The 22,147-nt window shown below is 38.5% G+C and overlaps 1 protein-coding gene across 3 annotated transcripts in view; it reads right to left on the minus strand.

Annotated features, from left to right (window-relative positions):
- Positions 1-283: 283 nt before the first annotated feature.
- LOC139469591 (voltage-dependent calcium channel gamma-5 subunit-like) overlaps positions 284-22,147 on the minus strand; it is a 71,501-nt gene continuing 49,637 nt past the window's right edge. For all 3 annotated transcript variants that reach the window (XM_071251799.1, XM_071251798.1, XM_071251800.1), the window contains exons 2-5: positions 14,031-15,175; positions 11,809-11,895; positions 10,440-10,574; positions 284-5,832 (exon numbers count right to left, since the gene is read on the minus strand). In XM_071251799.1, the coding sequence (XP_071107900.1) occupies positions 5,534-5,832; positions 10,440-10,574; positions 11,809-11,895; positions 14,031-14,247 (738 nt within the window). In that variant the 5' untranslated portion in view covers positions 14,248-15,175 and the 3' untranslated portion in view covers positions 284-5,533. The remainder of the gene's footprint in view (positions 5,833-10,439; positions 10,575-11,808; positions 11,896-14,030; positions 15,176-22,147) is intronic.

The following is a 22,147-nucleotide window of genomic DNA, read 5'->3' on the forward strand; positions in this document are numbered from 1 at the left end:
ATATACCCTAGTGTATATGATGTTCATGAGCTAGTGAGTCAGTCTCTGGATATTTGTTTTACAGCTATTTACATGAATAAAGCATCGCCTACTACATATATATATGTATGTATGTATGTATGTATGTATGTATGTATGTATGTATGTATGTATGTATGTATGTATGTATGTATGTATATATATATATATATATATATATATATATATATATATATATATATATATATATATATAGAGAGAGAGAGAGAGAGAGAGAGAGAGAGAATAGAACATAATGATAGAACATAATGATAGTATCCTATATTTATTTTTTGACAAATCAGATTAAAGTTTGTTTCCAAAATGACTTACTCATATTGAAATACAGAAATCGAAATCGATTACCTGACATTTGTAAGGGTTTCATGCCAATGTTTACCTGACTGTCCTTTCTATAGCTTCTTCAGTCTTGTCTCACTATGTGATACGAGCCAGTCTTTGCCACCACAAGGAGCAACATTTGTACCCCGAGTGATCCTGCTACAACAAACTTGTCTTACCGACATGTTATAATACATCTTCCCGACGGAAGGGAATTTACTAGATATAAAAGTCCAGTTTCCAACCCTTGTCGAACTAGGCTGAATTATGGAATTATAGTTTAGCCTGACTAACGAGTCCATACATAATCCAAGTCGCGGAACGAAATCGACATACAACATGGCGACTGCCGTGCAGATGTCGGCAGATTGCAGGATTTGTAGAGCATGTATACCGTCAAATGGGCCTGGACAGATGTTTTACAAATCTTTTCATGTTTTTAATCAAGGTGCTCAAGTGTTCAGATGTACTTCGCGAGGTAAGACTCATTTTATCATAATATAGATCTTGATTATCGATCAGATTGTCTTGACTGGGCGCCGCCATTTTGTTTGCAACAATTGCAAGTGATATAAGTAGAATCTGATTGGTCAATAGGAGGGACATAGAAGGGAATAGAAGGGACATAATCCGTAATCGCCACTGGTTGCACTACGATCGAACCACGAAATTGCAGCCTGGTTCGGCAAGAGTCCAACTGGACTTTTACAGTCAATTAACTCCCTTACCTCGGGAAGGTGGTTTTAATATGATTTTGTAAAAGAATTAAAACAAATTCAAAATTGAGAGAAAACAGCTGTTCAATTGAGCTGAGGTTAACTTGTGCTATTTCACGTTACTTTTATGGACTCGGAAAAAGCGTGCGGCATTTTGCTTCGAAGCGGGGATTTAAAGGATTTATTCTGCCGCTCAGAAATCCGCGTGAAGCCCGATTTGTTCGTGGCGGGGGTATAAGAGATATATTTCCCCGCTGAGAAATATATTTCCCTCCAAGGCGGGATACATAGTATTTGATCAAGATCACGTGGACCAACCAGATCACATCATTCTGACATAGAGTTATGATAAATGACGTTAAACACATGCTAAACATTTTCCACGTGTAACATGCTGCAACAATGTTTGTAAATCCTACTCCGCTTGTCAATGAGTTATTTCTGTTTAGTTTCCCCCCATACCGTAATTTGACTGTTTAGGCGACAAAATCGTCCGGGTTAACGAGTGTATAACATATAGCAAGGATGATATGAGTCCGCAAGCTACAATGCAAACTAGGCATATATAAACCTCCATTTAAAACTTTTAAACTGCTTATCATCAAATGATACATCGGAAAACAGCTATACAACTAAACACAATTAGGTCATATCTACTGTATAATAAGTTAATCTGACTTCACTAAACTGTTAACACATAATGTATGAAGCAATATTTATAAACTAACTGCACTACGTGATATTTAAAGTTTGAAATATAACCATAAGATCTTAAGTTACCAAAATATTTTGTGGTCATTTTGACTCACTGTCGTTTTTGCATCCTCAATTATCCAGAGCTTTATATTTATGATGATAAACCACGCCGGACCCAGTCGCTACCGTAGATTCGTTACGGAAGTTTCCGTCACTATTTAGCATAGAAATTCTCTCGCTCATGACTGTTATTTGATTGGACGGCTATTATTATCGACACGTAGTTGGAATCGGGCTCAGAACAAGCTAAGGGCAGTGGGGTAGTCTAGTGGTTAAAGTGTCTGCTCGTCACGTCGAGGGCCCGGGTTCGATTCCCGATATGGGTACAATGTGTGAAGCCCATTTCTGGTGTAACATGATATTGCCGTGATATTGCTGGAGTATTGCTAAAAGTGGCGAAAAACCACACTCCCACACGGTAGCGAATGGGTGCAAAGTACACGTGTCATAATAGAAGTAATAATACCCTGTCTAATCGAGGATGATGTTGAATAAACTCCAGTGTGAATGTCATAAGAAGCTGGTTAAGTTTGATCACGGTTGTTTTCATCTGTGATGAACACCAATCAATAGTTAAAGTCGAGACAGAACAAAATGCTTCTGTCAGTTGTAACGTCAAAATGCCACTTTACACAGCCGTTCATGCCGTGACTTTGTGGCAGGTCCGATAGCTGAGAACAGTGACATAACAGAGTGGTGTTGTATATGATCTTGAAACATGCAACGGTTATAATAAAACATAGCAGCGGCTGCGAGTTCACCATTCTCAGCGTATCAGAAAAAAATGATTCAGAGTAGCATGGGAAGTAAAATGTTGAAAAGAATAGAAGCTGCATATATTTTCTCCTTGACTCCAAATAAATCAAATTATCCAACTTTTACCACTTTTCTAAAGAAACGTAAATAGTTCCTAACGGGATTAGCGTCGCTATAGTCGACTATCTCGACACAGGAATTGGAAGTCATGGTGGTAGTTTGAGCAGAACGGAATTTTAGTGCTGACTGATGTGATATAGCCTACTGATGTGCGTGGTTTTACTAGCACAGTCCACTGTGCATGTTTACTCGGTTGATAATATGCCCTTCACGTGAATATAGTTCTACAGTTTAACCCCAACTCGGATGGTCCAAGCCATGTGCATCACACCCAACAGTCCCAGGACTTATATCCTCTAAACGGCATCCACAGTTGTACACCGCGTCCATATCGATATTTATAAACATTGGATATATTCCATGGATGAATATTTGGGGACAGTTGTTTCATTCATAATTACCGATGAGCCTACCTATGTATGTCCCTTTTTGGCGAATATCGGGAAAAAATTGTCAATTTTGTTCATGATTCTCTCGAGGGACCCTCAATTGAGCAAAATGTTACCACATAACTTCATATGTAAATTTTTCCTCCTGTAAATAACAGTTCACTTCGTGTGAAACCTTAATCAACTATTACATATGTTAAATTTGGGATTGCACCCTCTTACCAACTACAAATTGTAATACGATTTTTAATGGAGACCCATCCGGGATTCGAACCCAGACTCTGAAAATGTGGGCACCAATCGCCAACACAAGTCAGCGACCCAACCCACTCAGCCACCGAGGCTTCCACAACAATGGAAGTCCAACAACTGCTAGTCTCAGATCACGTACCCTGCGTGTGAATTGGCACGGCTCCCATGGATGAACTCAATGAATAGACAATGCCTTTTAGAATGTGGCCAAATGGTAACACATGTCATATTTTGGATTACGCCATCTCTGTACTAGAATTTGTACTTTGCTGAGAAGATGTAATCCCAAATATAACATATGTTACATGTAACCCCTATCTGAAAGGCACTGCTTATTCAAATCCACCACCTTTCATTAGTTAAACTATGGTTGGCGCCTTTGTGTTGCGCAAACGTTGTTGACTTGAACATCACCATTCTCCAGCTATAAGTACACCACCTGCACAAGAACATTTCAACATCATATAGTGCGTGAGTGAATATTGATTTCACTGCCTTAACTTTTCATCTATTTGCGGCAAGAACAGGATTTAAGTTTGGTTTATGAATCTTACCTACGAGGTTAACTGAATTACAGTTGTTTAACACACAACTGAGAAGGAGCCATACGATACCCAGTTGTATACCACATATGTGCAACTATGTACCTTAGGTAAGCAATATAAGTGCATGTTTTACTCTAATTTGTGTTATAAGTGTGTTAAGTGATATATAAACAGTTGATGACATTGACTATTGTGACATGCATCTGTGCGATGTGCACACGTAAGACATAAAACTGTGTCAGCATCTGATGGGAAGAGATTATTGACTGTGATTTTCACCCATCTATTGTGTTGCTCTATCATCAATATGTTTCATAAGTTCAACTGTCATATATACAGCAACTTTCGTACAGATAAATTAATTAGAATGTGTAACTATAAACGCTGCTTACAGTTTTCAATAAACAAGTATGCAATCTAACTGTGTCACTTTCAATTGTGATATAAAAAGCTGTAGTACATACAAATATGTGTTAATGTAAATGTATGTGATGGACAGGTTCTCAATTGTGGTATTGACAGTGTATTCCCTACACATTTGAGATACAATGTCTTTCATTTAACTGTCACATATGTAGCTGTAAGAAATAGACAAGGATGCAAGCGTACACGTTTCAACTGGCACTAGTATTCACTACGGTATAAACTACGGTTATAACGAACTCAAAGGGACCACTAATTTTAATTCGTTGTAACCGTAGTTCGCTATAAGATAATGTACGGAATATATACAGCAAATAGACAGGACCCAAACAATAGTTCGTTATATCCGTCAGTTCGTTATAAGCGTGTTCGTTATAACCGTACTTTGCAGTACATAGAATAGAAGATAACACCATGTTCTGTCATGTGGTATACAACTGATTCGTTCTACTGACGGAAACTCACACGGTAAGCATGTTTATATACAATTGCATATCTTATTAGATCGTGGGTGAAGCATAGTTCATCCATACACAACTACGCTTAAAAAAGCCGGTCTAGAATGCGAACAGACATGACGACAATACACGGAGATTCAAATGATTATCATCTGTACACCTTCATGTCAAAATGAGAGAATGTTCCATTGACAGTGGAATTTATTATATTCGGAAAATATGTACGTGTGAATTATATAGTTTTGATAGATCTAGTAATGTGATTCTAACGATACTCTAATAATGCAAAATAATAATTTTGTGCTTATATTTGGTACTATCCTCAAGAATTATCCTTCAACAGAAATATATGCGAAGCTGGACACTCGTCAGCCACATACATCATTTGTTTTGGTATGTGTTAAAATTAAGAAAATCGAAATTTATACGGCACCCAAATGCTTAGAATAATTAATAATAACGCTTAATCAATAATACTTAATCAATATTCATTTGTCACATTATGTTTCAACAGGAAATGATAACAGCGCGTGTAAACAATTACCGTCGCATTTAGCGTTTGAAGCGGATGATTCATCTATACCGTTGATCAAACGTCTTAGAAACATAGTGGAAACAATTGGGTTTTCGTGTAAACATTGATCATTATGTCACAACGTATTACATAACCTCATTTAATGAGTCGACTCTACTGCTACAACTTATTAAAAATGACAAAGGTTATCACTTGTAAACCATAAATCCGGTAACGGAAACAATCATAGGATTATGGTTTGGTTGTTTATGCCTTCTTCTTTCGTTATGTCAGAATCCACTTTTTCCTCTAATCCTGGAATAATCCGGATCATGTCCTCCACTTTAGCATTGCGCCGGAGATATAAAGTCACAGAAATCACAGCCGCTATCTCGGAGGACATAAATGAAATTCCTGCACAGAAAAAAGACCACCCGTAAGTATATTCGAAGCCCCCAGCCTCTTTCTTGGAGCTCGCCCGGTAGCCGACTTCGTCGTTTATTGCAGAGATGTAGAGGATTATCCCAACGGCTAGAGCAAGCCCTGTAAACCAAAAGCAATGAATTATGGTAGGGTTATGATCTGGTCGGAAGCAGAGATTTCTTATGATTACGGAAGGAGTTCTGTCGCTTTTATTTATTCAACTGCAATGCTATCACGATATTATCAATAGGAAAAACTTGGTTTGACTCAGCCATTAGCTCTACGGGCACACGCTCTATCCACTGGACCACGAAGGCGGTCAGCATTTTTCAAACAAAACTACAATAAGAAACCTTACAATAGATGAAAATCCTTTAACACAACACCGGAGTATGAAATAAAAAGGGTCGAGAGTGAATGTGTCAATGAATATTATTTTTTTTCTAATACTTCAGCCATACAGCAGTAAAGAACCCATATAGCCGTAAGAGGCGACTTTGCTTGTCGTAAGAGGCGACTAACGGGATCGGGTACTCAGGCTCGCTGACTTGGTTGATGCAGATAATCCAAAATGGTCCAAACTCGATTATCTATAGCCCGCCGTCATATAACTGGAATATTGCTGAGTGCGACGTTAAGCCACAAACAATAAACAACAACAACAAACAACAGTAACGTGCACACTGATAGTGTTCTCCACACGTTCTACATGTGTCGAATCGAACCTAGGTTTTTCCTGTGACGAACGAACGTCGTTTTAACCAAATGGCTACCTGAAGCGTTATATGATCAGAATGTAGACTAAAGTTATCAGCAGAACAAAGATATTCCATTTTGATCAAGACAAGGAAGGTGAGCTACGCTTTGCGGAAAAAGCTGAATAAAAAAGGGATTACATCAGAATGTATCCACTTTCATGACAATAAGAATGTCTTATGTCTTTCGTGCAAGAAGGCACTGATACATACAAGTACATCATCCGCAGACATGATTCATTTGACTTTGTTCTAAATAATCCATTTTCAGAAATAGAAATTTATGCTGGTTTGAAGGATCTGAACCATGATCCAGATGGAATTGAAAATGAGTTCCCCCATGCCAATGAGAAAATATATAACCCTGACACGAACCAAGCCATTTAACAGTGTGTCGACCTTGAGTTCAGAGAAATGCATCACTTATGTGTGATTGAGTTTGGTTTAACGCCGCCGTGATATTATTTCTGTTACATCATCTCAGTATCATCTTGCTAATGGAGGAATGCCAGAAGTGATGAAGTTTACCACATTGGTGAAATCAACGAGAATGGGTTTGATGCTGACAGACCTAAGACATCATCAGGACGAACGATAACGGGGTTTAGGCATGCCCCAGGGACGCAACTCTGCGAATTGCAGGGCTTAGATGTTCTTTGTTCTCTTTTATCATTTTTCTCTTCAGGCAGTACCAAAGAATTTGGTAGGTTACGGCTGCGGAATGAACTGGGTGATCAGTGATCACATTGCAGCGATGCAACACAACTCTCTGTGGCAGAAAACGGTGGCCCATATGCGTTCGAATCCCGGTGATTTTGTTTCTGGGTTTGTCAGCACCATAATGTGGTAACATTCTAAGACTTGCATCATGTCGGGCTTTCCTACAAAATGAAGCTTAGTCGCCGTGATATAATCGAAATACTGTACAAAACAAACTCAATCACACATCATAAGCCAGTTTGCTAGATCACTGGAAATAATTCTCCATGACAACCTATTTTCGAGTAATATCTACCATAAAAGGAGATTTTATTGCCTCTTTATTGACTTCCGGAAGCTTCTCATATCGCCAGACACGGTATATGTTAAACAGCATATTACACTTTGAATCAAATACATATTTGTTCAGTCGCTGTAGAGTGAATTCCAAAATATGCCCGTTTATCAAACCACGTCAAGTGTAACATGGTCGGCGTATTGGGCCTGAAATTGTCCTCGTCGTATTTATTGATCAGTAGGAAGCTGGAAGGGAATGGAGCGGGAATATTTATAGCCACAGGCATTCCAGATGTATGTACACCAGTGTATTCTGATGAAGCGACCGCTGTATCTGCAAGTCGCTCAACTACAAAGGGAGGTCAATGCACCGTGGCAGGTTTTTGTATGCTACTTGGTTGAAAATTCACAATCATTAACCAAGTTCTTCTCCATCAGGATAGGCCGGTCTCTTCATATTGATGAAAATTCATTCGATTGAACCGAGTGAATTAGAATGAAATTGATTTCTCTTGAAGACAGATATAAAGGGAGGTTAGTCAAGGTAGAGGGCGTTACCGGAAAGGGTATATTATAGGAATTGTGAAGCCCGGGTAGTTCAATCTCTCCTGTGGTGTCGCCGTTACAGTGTGGCCTTGTTTATTGTATGTCCAGTGGATTATGGTTAGACCATTTCTGTTGTCAGACGATGGCAGTCTTGCTGCAAGACAAATGTCGTCACTGTGACGAGTATGGTCCTGAACCACAAAGCATTGATGGTGCCTGGTACATGCATGTATCGTACCGTAAGATGTTCAGTGTCGGTGACTGGTTCTGAACCACAAACCATGGATGGTACCTGGTACATGTATGTATCTTACAGTAAGATGTTACAGTGTCGGTGACTGGTTCTGAACCACAAACCATGGATGGTACCTGGTACATGTATGTATCTTACAGTAAGATGTTACAGTGTCCGTGACTGGTTCTGAACCACAAAGCATGGATGGTACCTGGTACATGTATGTATCTTACAGTAAGATGTTCAGTGTCGGTGACTGGTTCTGAACCACAAAGCATGGATGGTACCTGGTACATGCATGTATCGTACAGTAAGATGTTCAGTGTCGGTGACTGGCATGGTTCTGAAATGATAGTTCAAGGCTAGTGACGCTACTGGGTTTGTGAGTAAAATGCAGAGTAAATGCCTCGGCGAGTGCCACGGAGGAAGAAGCCACATTGTGTGTTTGTTTATATCTGTCTTGACGAGGTTTTGGAAGAGAATGCTACATAGCTACTCTCCGCGACCGACATTGCTTAGACCCACCCGACTTGTGGCCTGTCCACAGTACGCATGACAACCTCCCACAAGTCATACATCCAAACATCACTTTACGCAATATTTATTATGCTTTTGGGTTTGACGAGGGATATGGGTGATGCTGAACTATTGAATTTAGAACTCAATGGCCATAAGTCTGCTTCTTCAGATGTCGTCTTCAAATTATGTTTAAATGCATATTACTTAACTTAATGTTATATATTACCAGAAAAATGCCATTACAGTAAAGGATGAGGTTCAACCTTCGGAGCCTAGTGGTTAAAGCTTTCGCTCGTCACGCCGAAGACCCGGGTTCGATTCACAACATTGGTAAAATGTGTGAAGCCATTTCTGGTGTCCCCTGCCGTGGTATTGCTGGAATATTGCTAAAAGCGGCGTAAACCCCTACTCACTCACTCACCCTTCAGGCCCACGTCCCATAAAGAGACCCGTAAGTCTATGTAAAAGCGTTACCGACCGTCATAGTATTGTGGTGATCCTATTATTAATCATTATTAATAATACTGGAATAAGCAGAACGCAATAGATAGGTGCATAATGTCATAAACTGATCTATGGGTAAAGGCGCCACAATTCGCTATGCATAGTTGCGTTCCTTAACCGCGCCAGGATCCTGACATCGTGGATTCAGATACAAGATTCGCTTGATACCGATCCTTAGTTAAACAGTACCATACCCATGCTCGTGTTTTTCACCAAAGTGCACGATTTCAATAACGTAGGATTACGCTGACTTTTCATTATATTGTTATAGTTTATCAGTCAGTACCAGATCCTCCATAAACACACAAGGGTCTGTGACATTGGTGGCATTATAACATGTTCCAATCAAACGAATGTTCATGACGTTATTAGTTGTTTTCAATATCTTGCATGCACGATTCTCTAAATTGTGCACCATTACCCACCTTGTTGGGGGAAACCAAGATTGTTGTACACAACCTGCTTCACCTATGAGCTTTCCTCCCACATCAAACTGACACACCGTTATATAACTGAACTACAGGTAACTACGGTTATAACGAACTCAGAGGGACTACTAATTTTAGTTCGTTTTAACCGTAGTTCGTTATAAGCATATATACAGCATAACTACAGCAAATAGTCGGGACCAAAAAAGTAGTTCGTTATATCCGTCAGTTCGTTATAAGCGTGTTCGTTATAACCGTAGTTTACTGTACTGTTCAAAGCAGCATCAAACCCTCACTTACTACGCAAAACACCTTGCAAGACAAAAAAGAAAATGTTGGCACCTCCATGAGCACAAACTATGCTCCCTTCTTACTCATCTGTTTTTCTATGTATATGAATAGGATTTTCTGCTCGGATTGGTAAAATCAAACTAACCGAATTTGGTTTAGAAGTTCAACGTAAGCGCTAGGTATATCGACGTTCTGATATAATTCAATAATGGTCAAGACGCCAATTTATGTCCATGGATTTATCCACCCACCTGGACTAGAAACAAAATAGCCCAGAGAAACAGCCTCATCTGTTTCATATTTAGATCTGGGGATTAAAATTCAGAGTAACAGAGTGTCGCTTTTAAAAACTCGTGAACATCAAACAATATTTGATGACTTTCTGGGTTTGGCCAAGTCCGCTCATGAACCTAAAACACAATGCATGATGCAAAGAATGGAGAAAGGTCGTACCCGCTAGGACGTAAAATACAGCACACACTAACGTCTTCACATCGGAGTGGATGCTCCCCATGACGTTCAGGATGGCGGCAAATAAGGCCAAGAATAACGCTGTGACAGGCAGAGGCACCGATCCTCGCATGGCTGCTGTTGAAGATAAAACGAAAGTTCAACTAAAGAATACATGTGCCGCTATAGTACCAGTATATATCAATAGTTTTTGTAACTTCAGATCACAATATTCTAACTTTCCAAGTTAGGAGACGGAGAGGGGAAAATTGGATCAATCGCAAGGATCAGATAGTAACGAGATCGGTCGGAGGAAGAATCGATCGTATGAATGTATGTATTTACATTGTAAGCCATTTCGAAGGTCACTTATTACCAGCAACTAGAAGGTATGTTGATTTTAGCGTTAGACGTTATGGTGTTATTTTCAGATGGTATGTCGATATGTGAAGGCCAAGTAGCTTCTGAGACGATTTTCAGTGCATATGTTGTATAGTCCCTTAACGATACAAGGCATGATGTAATGACGATGGTTAACCAAGACATTGGATAAGTCCCATTTGGGATATTTGCAATTGTGGTATATTCACTTCTGAAGATAACCACTAAGTGAAGTGAAAACATAATAGACTTTGGATCTCTGTTTTTATTCTACCACGAGGATGTCTAAAAAGAATTATCTGTCAAATAAACGATTGGCTCTTCACCAAAGAAATTCGTTATGTTTATTCATATAAACTGCCGGGAGCACGGGTGGCCCAGTTGTCTCAGGCGCAAGATTCGCTGTGCAGAGTTGCGTCCCTTGGGCACGCCAGAAACCTATGATTGTGGGTTGGAATCTCGTTACGCCCCGATTATGTTTCTATAATCATACCCGTGTTTGTGGGTTTCACCGAAGTGACCTGCGTCACGTCTGAGACCTGCATCACTTCGGGCTTTTGCTCCCACATTAAGCTGACACGCCGTGATATAACTGGAATACTGTTAAAAGCGATGTTAAACCCAACCCACTCACTCACAAACTACCGGCAAAAAAAAGTATACAATCAGGTTTTATGGTGGCTGAAATGATACAAACCAGAAATGGTTATTCGATGGTGATGTATTTGTGATGGGTCTCACAGCTCTGTTTTGGACCTTAAGTTTCAATGTAAGGGTGACAGCCTAGTTACGTTTGTAATTTTTGACCAAATATTCAAGAGAATATTTTCTTTTGCCGGGTTGTTTATTTCGACAAACCTACTGGAAACAAACATTGAATGGTGGTACGGATTGTGTTTAATACATATAATAAAGCATGCGTTCTTTTAGTAATTCAGTTGTTGAGAAACACGTCACAATGAGAACACTTCAGGGACTTTAGCTTGATTACCAATGATCGTCATGGTCGTTTCTGCCTGATTTTCTCGCCCTTCGTTACTGACTTGGTAGCTAATGGAGGAACACATGGCGGCTTCAACTGAAATTAGAAACGGAGATGATGAAACATTGCTTCTTAGAGTTTTTGTCTCTGTATGACGATTGTTTTACGACGCAGTTAGCAATATGTTTGCTTCGTCAAGGTGGCAGAACTACATCCATGCAAACATTGATGTTGTGAACACGAGACGTTCGGGCAATGAGCACATACTCCATCTACAAATCTCCGCTAAAATCACCTTTCCCAGATATATCCTTAAGGTAATGTGTTACGGTATACAGAATACATTAATCTAATACATTACATAGTTCTGTGAATACATTGCGATTGTTTTGTGAGTACATTGGGGATAGTTCTGTGCGTAAAGTGGGATAATTCTGTGAGTAAAATGGGATAGTTCTGTGAATACATTGGGGATAGTTCTGTGAGTAAAATGGGGTAGTTCTGTGAATACATTGGGGTAGCAATATGATTACAGTGGGATAGTGCTGTGAATACATTGGGGATAGTTCTGTGAATACATTGGGATAGCGATATGACTACAGTGGGATAGTTCTGTGAATACATTGGGGATACTTCTGTGAATACATTGGGATAGCGATATGACTACAGTGGGTTAATTCTGTGAATACATTGGGGATAGTTCTGTGAGTACAGTGAGATAGTTCTGTGAGTACAGTGGGATAGTTCTGTGAGTAAAATGGGATAGTTCTGCGAATACTTTGAGATAACGATATGACTATAGTGGAATAGTTCTGTGAATACATTGGGGATAGTTCTGTGAGTAAAATGGGATTATTCCGTGAATACATTGGGATAGCGATATGACTACAGTGGGATAGTTCTGTGAATACATTGGGGATAGTTCTGTGAGAAAAGTGGGATAGTTCTGTGAATACAGTGGGTTTGTTCTAAGAAAACATTGGGATAGTTCTGCTGTGAGTACAGTGAGATAGTTCTGTGAGTACAGTAGGATTGTTTTGTGAATATATTGGGATAGTTCTGTGAATACATTGGGATAGTTCTGAGGATGCGTTGCGATAGTTATGTGAATATATTGGGGTTGTTAAGCGAAAGTTCTGTGAATACATTGGGATAATTCTGCGAAAACAGTGGGGATAGTTCTGTGAGTAAAATGGGATAGTTCTGCGAATACTTTGAGATAGCGATATGACTACAGTGGGATAGTTCTGTGAATACATTGGGGATAGTTCTGTGAGTAAAGTGGGATAGTTCTGTGAATACATTGGGATAGCGATATGACTACAGTGGGTTAGTTCTGTGAATACATTGGGGAAAGTTCTGTGAGTACAGTGAGATAGTTCTGTGAGTACAGTGGGATAGTTCTGCGATTATATTAGGGTAGTTATGTGAGTTCATTGGTATAGTTCCGAGAATACTTTGGGATAGTTATGTGAATACATTAGGATAATTCTCTTAATACTTTGGGTAATTCTGCGAATACATTGGGATTATTCCGTGAATACATAAGGGTAGTTCTGTGAAAACATCGGAATATTTCCGGGAATACATTTTGATTCGCGTGTGAATACATTGAGATTAACATTGGGATTATTCTGTGAATACACTAGGATAGTTCCGTGAATACATTGGGATAGTTATGTGAATCGAGCCTCGCTCAGTGAATACATCGATAGTTGTCCTGTGTTTGCCTTTGTTTTTCTTGGTGTGCTGGAGTCGTTACATACAGTAGCCTCATACAGATGTCGCGTGAAGCCCATTTCTGGTGTCCCCAGCCGTGATATTAAAACCATACTCACTTACTCACTCACTCATACAGATGTTATACAATGCGGGCATACGGGTGCTGCACACATCAAGTAGAACCGGATGTTTCGTTGTAGCAATACAGGACATTAGGAATGTTGACTTATTCAATTCTTGTTATTATGATATAAAAAGATAACCATTTTCATTGGATGTTTTTTTTATCCCCATAAAAGTACATCATGTAGGCATATTGTGAAAGTATATTTTACGCACACAACTTCGTAAATGTATGTTTTTTTAATATTTGTTCAAATATGAAGTGTGTTACCTTATGTAAATCAAACATGCTATTAATCAAATATGATTCTTATATCAATGGTATAAGCTATGGATAATGAATTACAGTAAATCTAAGAATCTATTTAAGTAAAAGAGTTACTTACGTAATTCATTCTTTAAACAATATCTCCATAATCCAGACCATGTCTCTAACCAAAATTTAGAGGCGTTTTTTATAACCTTTCCTTCTCCGTCAGTAGGTTTGATGTGTTCTCTGGTTAACAGCCAGCAATCAGTCGACACAGACAGACACAGCGATCCCACAGTGATAGCTCCGAACACGAATGTTAGAGAAGTCAAAACGTGTATATTACAACGCATGTTTCTCCTGAATGAATCATGAAAGGACGCGTACACAGCAAGATGGAGAGATATACAGACCCATGAACCTGCTGGAGTTCAGTATAATTAGTAAACAACCATTGGCTTCCGTTTTGCTTTCAGGCGAAAGGTCTTCATTGTTGAAAATGGATAGGTTGATAAATCAGTCCATCAATGAACAGGCACCAAATCCACATTCATCCTTAGGAAGCACGAGGGTAAGAAACGTCTGTAAATAAAAATGCCTTTGGTTGACTTCACAACATTTGACACACTAAATATTACGTCTTGTTCTAGTTCACGAACATCTCGAATATTGATGATGCAGTTACCATCATTCAAACACAGCACTCAACCCATATCTGGTAGTGAGTTGGATATAAAAAGCAATCACCGCTCTATCTTCCAGTATGCCCTGTGGACATCGCTCCAGTCAGGGCTTGTCTGAATCTAGCATCCCTCAAAAGTCAGGATACCGAATATACACTTTTGCAAGCACGTTCAACCAAAAATGGCCTTGGAATTGGACAGATTGATTTGCTGGTATGTAACGTGCCAATCTGTTCTCAAACTTTGTTAGCCTTCCTTGAATAATTCGTTCATGTAGACAACTCTTGAATCACGTGTATACATTGTTGATCGTTCGCTGTGTATCTCAGGGCAAGAAACTGCTTTAAGGTTGCTATAAAAGGCCTTCTCAAGTAAACATGTTCTCGCTGATGCTGTTCTAAGCTTGATTACTTGTTTGCTGGAACGATAGAATCCGATTCCTCTTCATGGAGCTATTCCTTTCATCCTTGGAGAGCAAATTCTTCTTGAAAACTACCCCAAGGACATCTATTCACATACCACCAAATACAGGCGTAGTGGCAGGAAGCTTTCTGAGGACCATTTAAACCAGGACGGACGGTCCTCTGTTCTGTCTAAGCTGAAAGGGAGAGATCCATAGATAAGGTCAGCAGTCATTGAATGGGGTAGAGAATTACAAATATTACGTTAATCACTGACTTCAGTGTGTGGAAGATCAGGCCACACAGTCATTAGCAGTTTACCATGGAGTTGGAGTGAAAAGGCGCATTAAGTTGACGTTAATGAAACGTATTGACAAAATTTTCAATTACTTGCCAAGTGCCGTGGATCGATCGGGGATTATATAGCAAATGTGGATGCTTCTGCCAGAAAAAGGCACATCCATTCAACATTTAGATCTTCGCATCGTCACATTGTGACACTGATATGTAATACTTGACAGACGATAGAGCTTAACTCGGCTTTTACACTCATTTCTTCAGTGATTGATTCGGCTGCTTAAGCGTATTGATAACGTTAAGCTAAGATAGTGTTTTTTTTGTCATTATCGATTTCGAATAAAGTAATCTTATAAGGCTTGTGCATGGATTACATTTTGTACAAAAGAATATTTTAAATTAAGAAATCTTACATCATTACGTCTTTCCCTCATTCAACTTGCAATGCCATCTTATTTGCATCAATTTGTCAATTCTAAAATCTAGTCACATTTTACAGATGGTAGTAAATTGCAGATGATTAAAAGATTCTAATATGTGCATAAACGTATTGACATATTTTTGTTTTAATTATTGTGAACAAAGGAATACGTCATCGATATAATGTAATTGCTGTAGAATAATACTGTCTCACGGCATCTCGGGGGATGCTGAGTGGGCGCACACGCCCTGCCAGACTGTAATCTAGTCTGACGAAACACAAACACAGTGACGTACATGATTCCCTTACAAACCATTTGCTCATGAGTGGACGTTATCATCTGGGGGTTTCATCATCTCGATACAGTACAACTATAATGGGACATGCCAAATACTAAGTGTAGTATACGCACACGAGATGCCCCTGTGATCAATAAACGGTGGAGGCCTTCCGCTTGAAGTTAGATGAGAATTAATTCATTTAGAGACCACTGCTCATCCCTGTTTACCAGAAAGCGAATTTAATGGAAATCAGTTATGGATTTATTCCTTCGTTCATTCGCTTGTTCGTTCGTTCGTTCCTTCCTTCGTCCATTCATTTCGTAGCACAGTACAATACAGCTCATGTTAATCTGGCAAAAATACCATTTTATGTTCATTTGTATATATGATGCCCGTTACGTTTAACAACCAACGGTGGCTTGCTTAAATTTATGCTTTTAGGGTGAAAATAATATCCTGAAAGGTAGATAGGGAAAAAAACTATTTTAAATGCTACAGAAATTGTTACACACTAAGATGCCTTTTCTATGTGTACATAATTAACCTTGGTTTGGAAATGGCGAAGATGATTGCATGTTATCAGTGAGCTGTATCCCCATCACTGTTAGTGCAGGGTATTAGGAACACGACCACCACATAATCAAGACAAATCACGACATGTAATTGCCATGCTTGCTTCTGCATCATGGCCCAGCTCGTAATAAAACGCAGATAAGAGACTGTAGGACCATCTGCAAACTGGCCCCCTTTGGCACGAGGAAACATGACACATACTGGTAGTTACAGAAGAATGACAACAACGACAACAATAGCACTACTACTACTACTACTACTACTACTACTACTACTACTGCTACTAAGTACTACTACTACTACTACTACTACTACTACTGATACTACTACAAACTACTAACAACTACTACAACTACTAACTACTACTACCACTACTACTAACTACTACTACTACTAACTACTAACTTCTACTACTAACTACGAACTACAACTACTAACTACTACTACTACAACTAACTACTACAACTAACTACGAACTACTACTACTACTACCTACTAACTTCTACTACTAACTACGAACTACAACTACTAACTACTACTACTACTACTACTAACTTCTACCTACTTACTACTACTACTAAGTATTATAACTATGGTAATTATCATAACAAGAACTTCAGAACTAAACGTTACTGAATATTTCTCAGCGACAAGTTTTTCATTTTCTCTACATCTTATCCCACTGTGCATCTTCTGATTGATCACTGACCACTGACTGTTAATTAACCATGCATGGCACCTCCACTGATCTAACCTGCCATTTCAACCCTAGAGCGATTACATCTGGATGCTGATCTCCTTCCAAAGCAGGTCCCAGTGTGATTGGACATGGGGTCTTCAGGACACCAGTGTTGGAGCAACGGATCTCATGGTAAGACTGGATGCAATTGTATTTGGAAGTGACGGATCGATGGGCAAATGGTTAGTCCCTTTTGCTCTTTGCTGGAATGGAATTTGTCCCCGGATAGTGAAATGTTGGCATTGAGATTATTCTTGAGATGAATGATATGACGCATGTTTCAGTTCTTGGTATCTGAGCTGTTTATTGTTCCAGAACACTGAACTAAATAATCAATGACATCAGGAAGCGTATTGTGACTTATCCGTCACATGAGACCTAACAATATACCTCTCTTGGTTCTTAAAGATCCTGGAGAATGATTCGTGTACACTGTAGATTACAAACTACAAAAACGCACAGCATATTTTAATTTGCCAGCTATTCAGACGAGAACACACAGAGAGGAAGTATGGAAGTTGCATTGAAAAACCTGCATGTGTTACATGTGTTCATTTGCTTGTGTTTCATTAGAGTGAGTGAGTAAGGCTTTACGCCGCTTTGAACAATATTCCAGCAACATGACGTCAGTACAGGTCAAAATAGGGCTTCACATGTTGTATCCATAGTTGGAACAGAACCGGACATACCATAGCGAGAGCTTTAACCACTGCACCTACCTCCCTTTGGAAATAAAATGTATGCAAAATTGTGCATGCACCAGACGAAGGCGATACATCACTCGACACCGATGTTCCGTTACAAAGACAACCTGGAAACTTCAGAAGTAGGGCCGCAAACAAAGTGTTACATTCTACTTGTGAATGGTTGTTATTCATTCCTATATTCTCCTCAGAACATGGAGTGAGGAAATCCTTTCACTACTGCTGCAAGCTTCAAATAGACGCACCGAGTCCGGACGCAACGGACAACTGGAGGTCAGTTCCATTTGAACTCGTGTGCACAAGACAATGCATCATTATCGCAACACGGTTGTATAGCGGAAGCAATCAATACATCGGCGGGGGCTGTCCCCGGGGCATATGCTATGACACTTCTCATTGCCCAAGTACAAAGCACGCATCCTTATGGAGGATGTAGACAAGGTATAACTGTATAGAACAATAATTATTCAGTACATTGCACATGGCCATTTCAAAAACACTATTCATTCGCGTTTTGCTAAAAATACAAGTGCCTGTTTAATCTATATGCAATTTGAAGCTGATAATGTACTTTATATTAGATGTTTCTCATGAGAACAGATGTTACTCATTACATCAGATGTTACTCTTTTAGTTCAGTTGATACTTATAACAGCAGATGATAAGCATTATAGCAGATGTTACTCTTTCAGTTCAGTTGATACTTACTCAACAACAGATGTTACTTATCATATCAGATGTCATTCATTATAACATGTTAATTATATCCGATGTTACTTATTATATCCGATGTTACTTATTATATCAGATGCTACTTCTTATATCAGATGTTACTCATTATATCAGATGTTACTCACTATAACATGTTACTTATATCCGATGTTACTCCTTATATCAGATGTTACTTTTTATATCAGATGTTACTTATCATATCAGATGTCATTTATTATAACATATTACTTATATCAGATGTTACTTCTTATATCAGATGTTACTTATTATATCAGATGTTACTTCTTATATCAGATGTTACTCATTATATCAGATGTTACTTATCATATCAGATATCATTTATTATAACATGTTACTTATATCAGATGTTACTCAGATGTTAGAGGTTAATCATTATATCAGATTATACTAATTATAGCTGATGTTACTCGTTATAACATGTTACGCATTACGTCAGATGTTACTGATTAGATCAGATGTTACTCATTATATCAGATGTTACTTATTATATCAGATGTTACTCATTATAACATGTTACTTATATCAGATGTTACTCCTTATATCAGATGTTACTTTTTATATCAGATGTTACTCAATATAGCAGATGTTACTTCTTATATCAGATGTTACTCCTTATATCTGATGTTACTCATTATAGCAGATGTTACTCATTATAGCAGATGTTACTCATTATAGCAGACGTTACCCATTATAGCAGCTGTAACTCATTATAGCAGATGTTACTCATTATAGCAGATGTTACTCACTATAACATGCTACTTATATCAGATGTTACTCATGTATCAGATTATTCTTATTATAGCTGATGTTACTCATTATAACATGTTACTCATTACATCAGATGTAACTCATTATAGCAGATGTTACTCATTATAGCAGATGTTACTTATATCAGATGTTACTAATTATATCATATGTTACTCATTATAGCTGATGTTACTCATTAAAACATGTTTCTCATTACATCAGATGTTGCTCATTAAAGCAGATGTTACTCACTATAACATGTTACTTATTGTGTGAGATGTTATTCATTATATCAGAATATTCTCATGATATCACGTGAGTCAAGTCAAATGCATCTGTTTCATCTCGTATCGATATGTGTGACCTTGAACTTCAGAGGAGACTTAAAGTAGAGCTCCCAAGTTAGAAATCGAATGTAATCATTCATGTATGTATAGCCGTTTTATGCACATGGGATTTCTTTGAACCCTGACCATGGTCTGCCACGTCACAAGTGCTCAGTTGATCTAATTAGGTCTGCTTAATATATAACTCCCACAGCGTCCTGAGACCGCAGTCTCTTCCTTGATAATATTAGATCAGTCAGTAAATTGTTATTATAAATAATTTAATTGTGCTTTATTTACTACAGCCAAGCCTTTGACGATAAGTACAGTGATTCTAATTGCTCTTGGCGTATATAAAACGGACTTGTTTGAATGCGCGCGTCGTGCTAGATACTGCCATGACAGAATGGGATGAGTGTGTTCTCTATTCAAAAGGTTGCAGCTATGAATCCAATATGTTCAATGCCATGTTACTCATAGCATTATCATTTTATAAAATCTAAAACCATGTAAGTGTAGATAAAGTGTGTGTATTTCAATGTTAACAGTATAACAGGAAACAAGGTGTGTTTGTAAGATGAAGCGAGTGGTCAGACTCGTGTCTTGGTTGATTCCGTGTCAGCGTAACCGCGATGGCGCGCATCGTTGCTCTTAATATCAATCACAATTTTGTCCATTCCTCTTTTGTACTGGATTTCAAAGCTCCATAAAAATCCGTACAAAGAGAGATATATCGCTGCGCCCAATAAATGTACCACCAAATCCCTGTCTCAAAGACTAGCCATAATCCTTAATACAACCAAGGAATGACTTATATTATATTCACAGAAAGTATTTGGGACAAGTGGAATTAATACCATGTGGATTCTCAAAAACTCAAAGGATTTGCTTGACTTGTTGTAATCTCAGAAAAGAACCAAGTTCCATTCTGTCAAAACATTTGATTTGATTTTGTACACCACTATCCCACATGACAAATTTAAGGAACATCTTCATACCTTGATCCATGGGGCTTTTGTTACACAACGTGGTGACCACATATACAGTTACTTATCTATATTCAGAGATTCAGGACAGTTTGTGAAAAATGAAAGCAAATGCCATCTCAAGTTAACTGAGAAAACAATATTTAAAATGCTGGACTTCCTCAATGATAACATCTTCGTAAATTTTGGGGTAAGACATTTAGGCAAGAAGTAGGCATCCCCATGGGCACATATTCTACTCCCCTTCTTGCGGATCTGTTTCTTTGTGCACATGAATCGGTTCTTCTGCTCGGATTGACAAAGTCAAAACAAGGTGATTTGGCCAAGGAGTTTAACTTAAACTTCAGATATATCGATGATCTGATATCTTTCGATAACAATAAAAAAAGCCAATTCCCTTCCACTGATTTACCCAACTGAACTAGAAATAAATGAGACCAGTAGGATTGCCTCATCTGTTCATATTTAGATCTATGCATAAAGATTCAGAGTGACGAAACACTCTCCACAAGACTGTATGACAAGAGGGAGACTTTAACTTTTTAATAGTCAACATTTCCTTCATGTCGAGCAATATTCCACTCCAGCCTTTGGTGTTTACATTTCACAACTTTTGAGATACAATCGAGCATACTATTTCTACCAAGATTTCGAAAAGCGTCATACGACTCTTGCTCAGAAGTTGTTAGATCAGGGTCACAACATTCAAGGCCTCAGTAATGCTTTCAAAAAGTTTTATGGTAGACATGTGGAGGAAATTTTCAAATGTGACGCATCAGTGACAAAAATGATGTCCAATGCAATTCCCGATTTTGACTTGTAACATTATGTTAGGTGAACATTTGTCTTGCCTTTGCATGTGTTTGTGACGGGTGCCATCGGTGGGGCAGGATACGCTCACCTTTTCGCGAATACCTGGTATCATAACTATTTGATAGTGATTCATAAACACATGCTCATGATATAATCGGAATCGTAAAATAGACTCTGCTTCATGGAAAGATTTATATTGAAAATGGAAAGGGTTTTGTCGCTTTATTTACCGTCAGACGTCATATAAACTGGAATATTGCCGAGTACGGCGTTAAACACCACTCAGACTGCACCATATTGTTTGAACGATGTGAATCAAACTCTTTTTCTTGTTTTTATTATTTATTATTGACGTGAATCAAACTTGATAGTACTGCCAATTGGCTAGAATAAACTCCTCTTTTAATGTTATTTTTAGGCGTATAGTTGAGACACACGCAAAATACACCAAAATAACGTGCATAATGCCAATTCTTGGAGACGTGGCTTCACAAATGTCTACAGCCATGTAAATCCTCTTCCCTCTAAT

The sequence above is a fragment of the Haliotis cracherodii genome, unplaced genomic scaffold (genome assembly GCF_022045235.1).
Source record: "Haliotis cracherodii isolate W230 unplaced genomic scaffold, xgHalCrac1.p SCAF_2, whole genome shotgun sequence".
NCBI lineage: Eukaryota > Metazoa > Mollusca > Gastropoda > Lepetellida > Haliotidae > Haliotis > Haliotis cracherodii.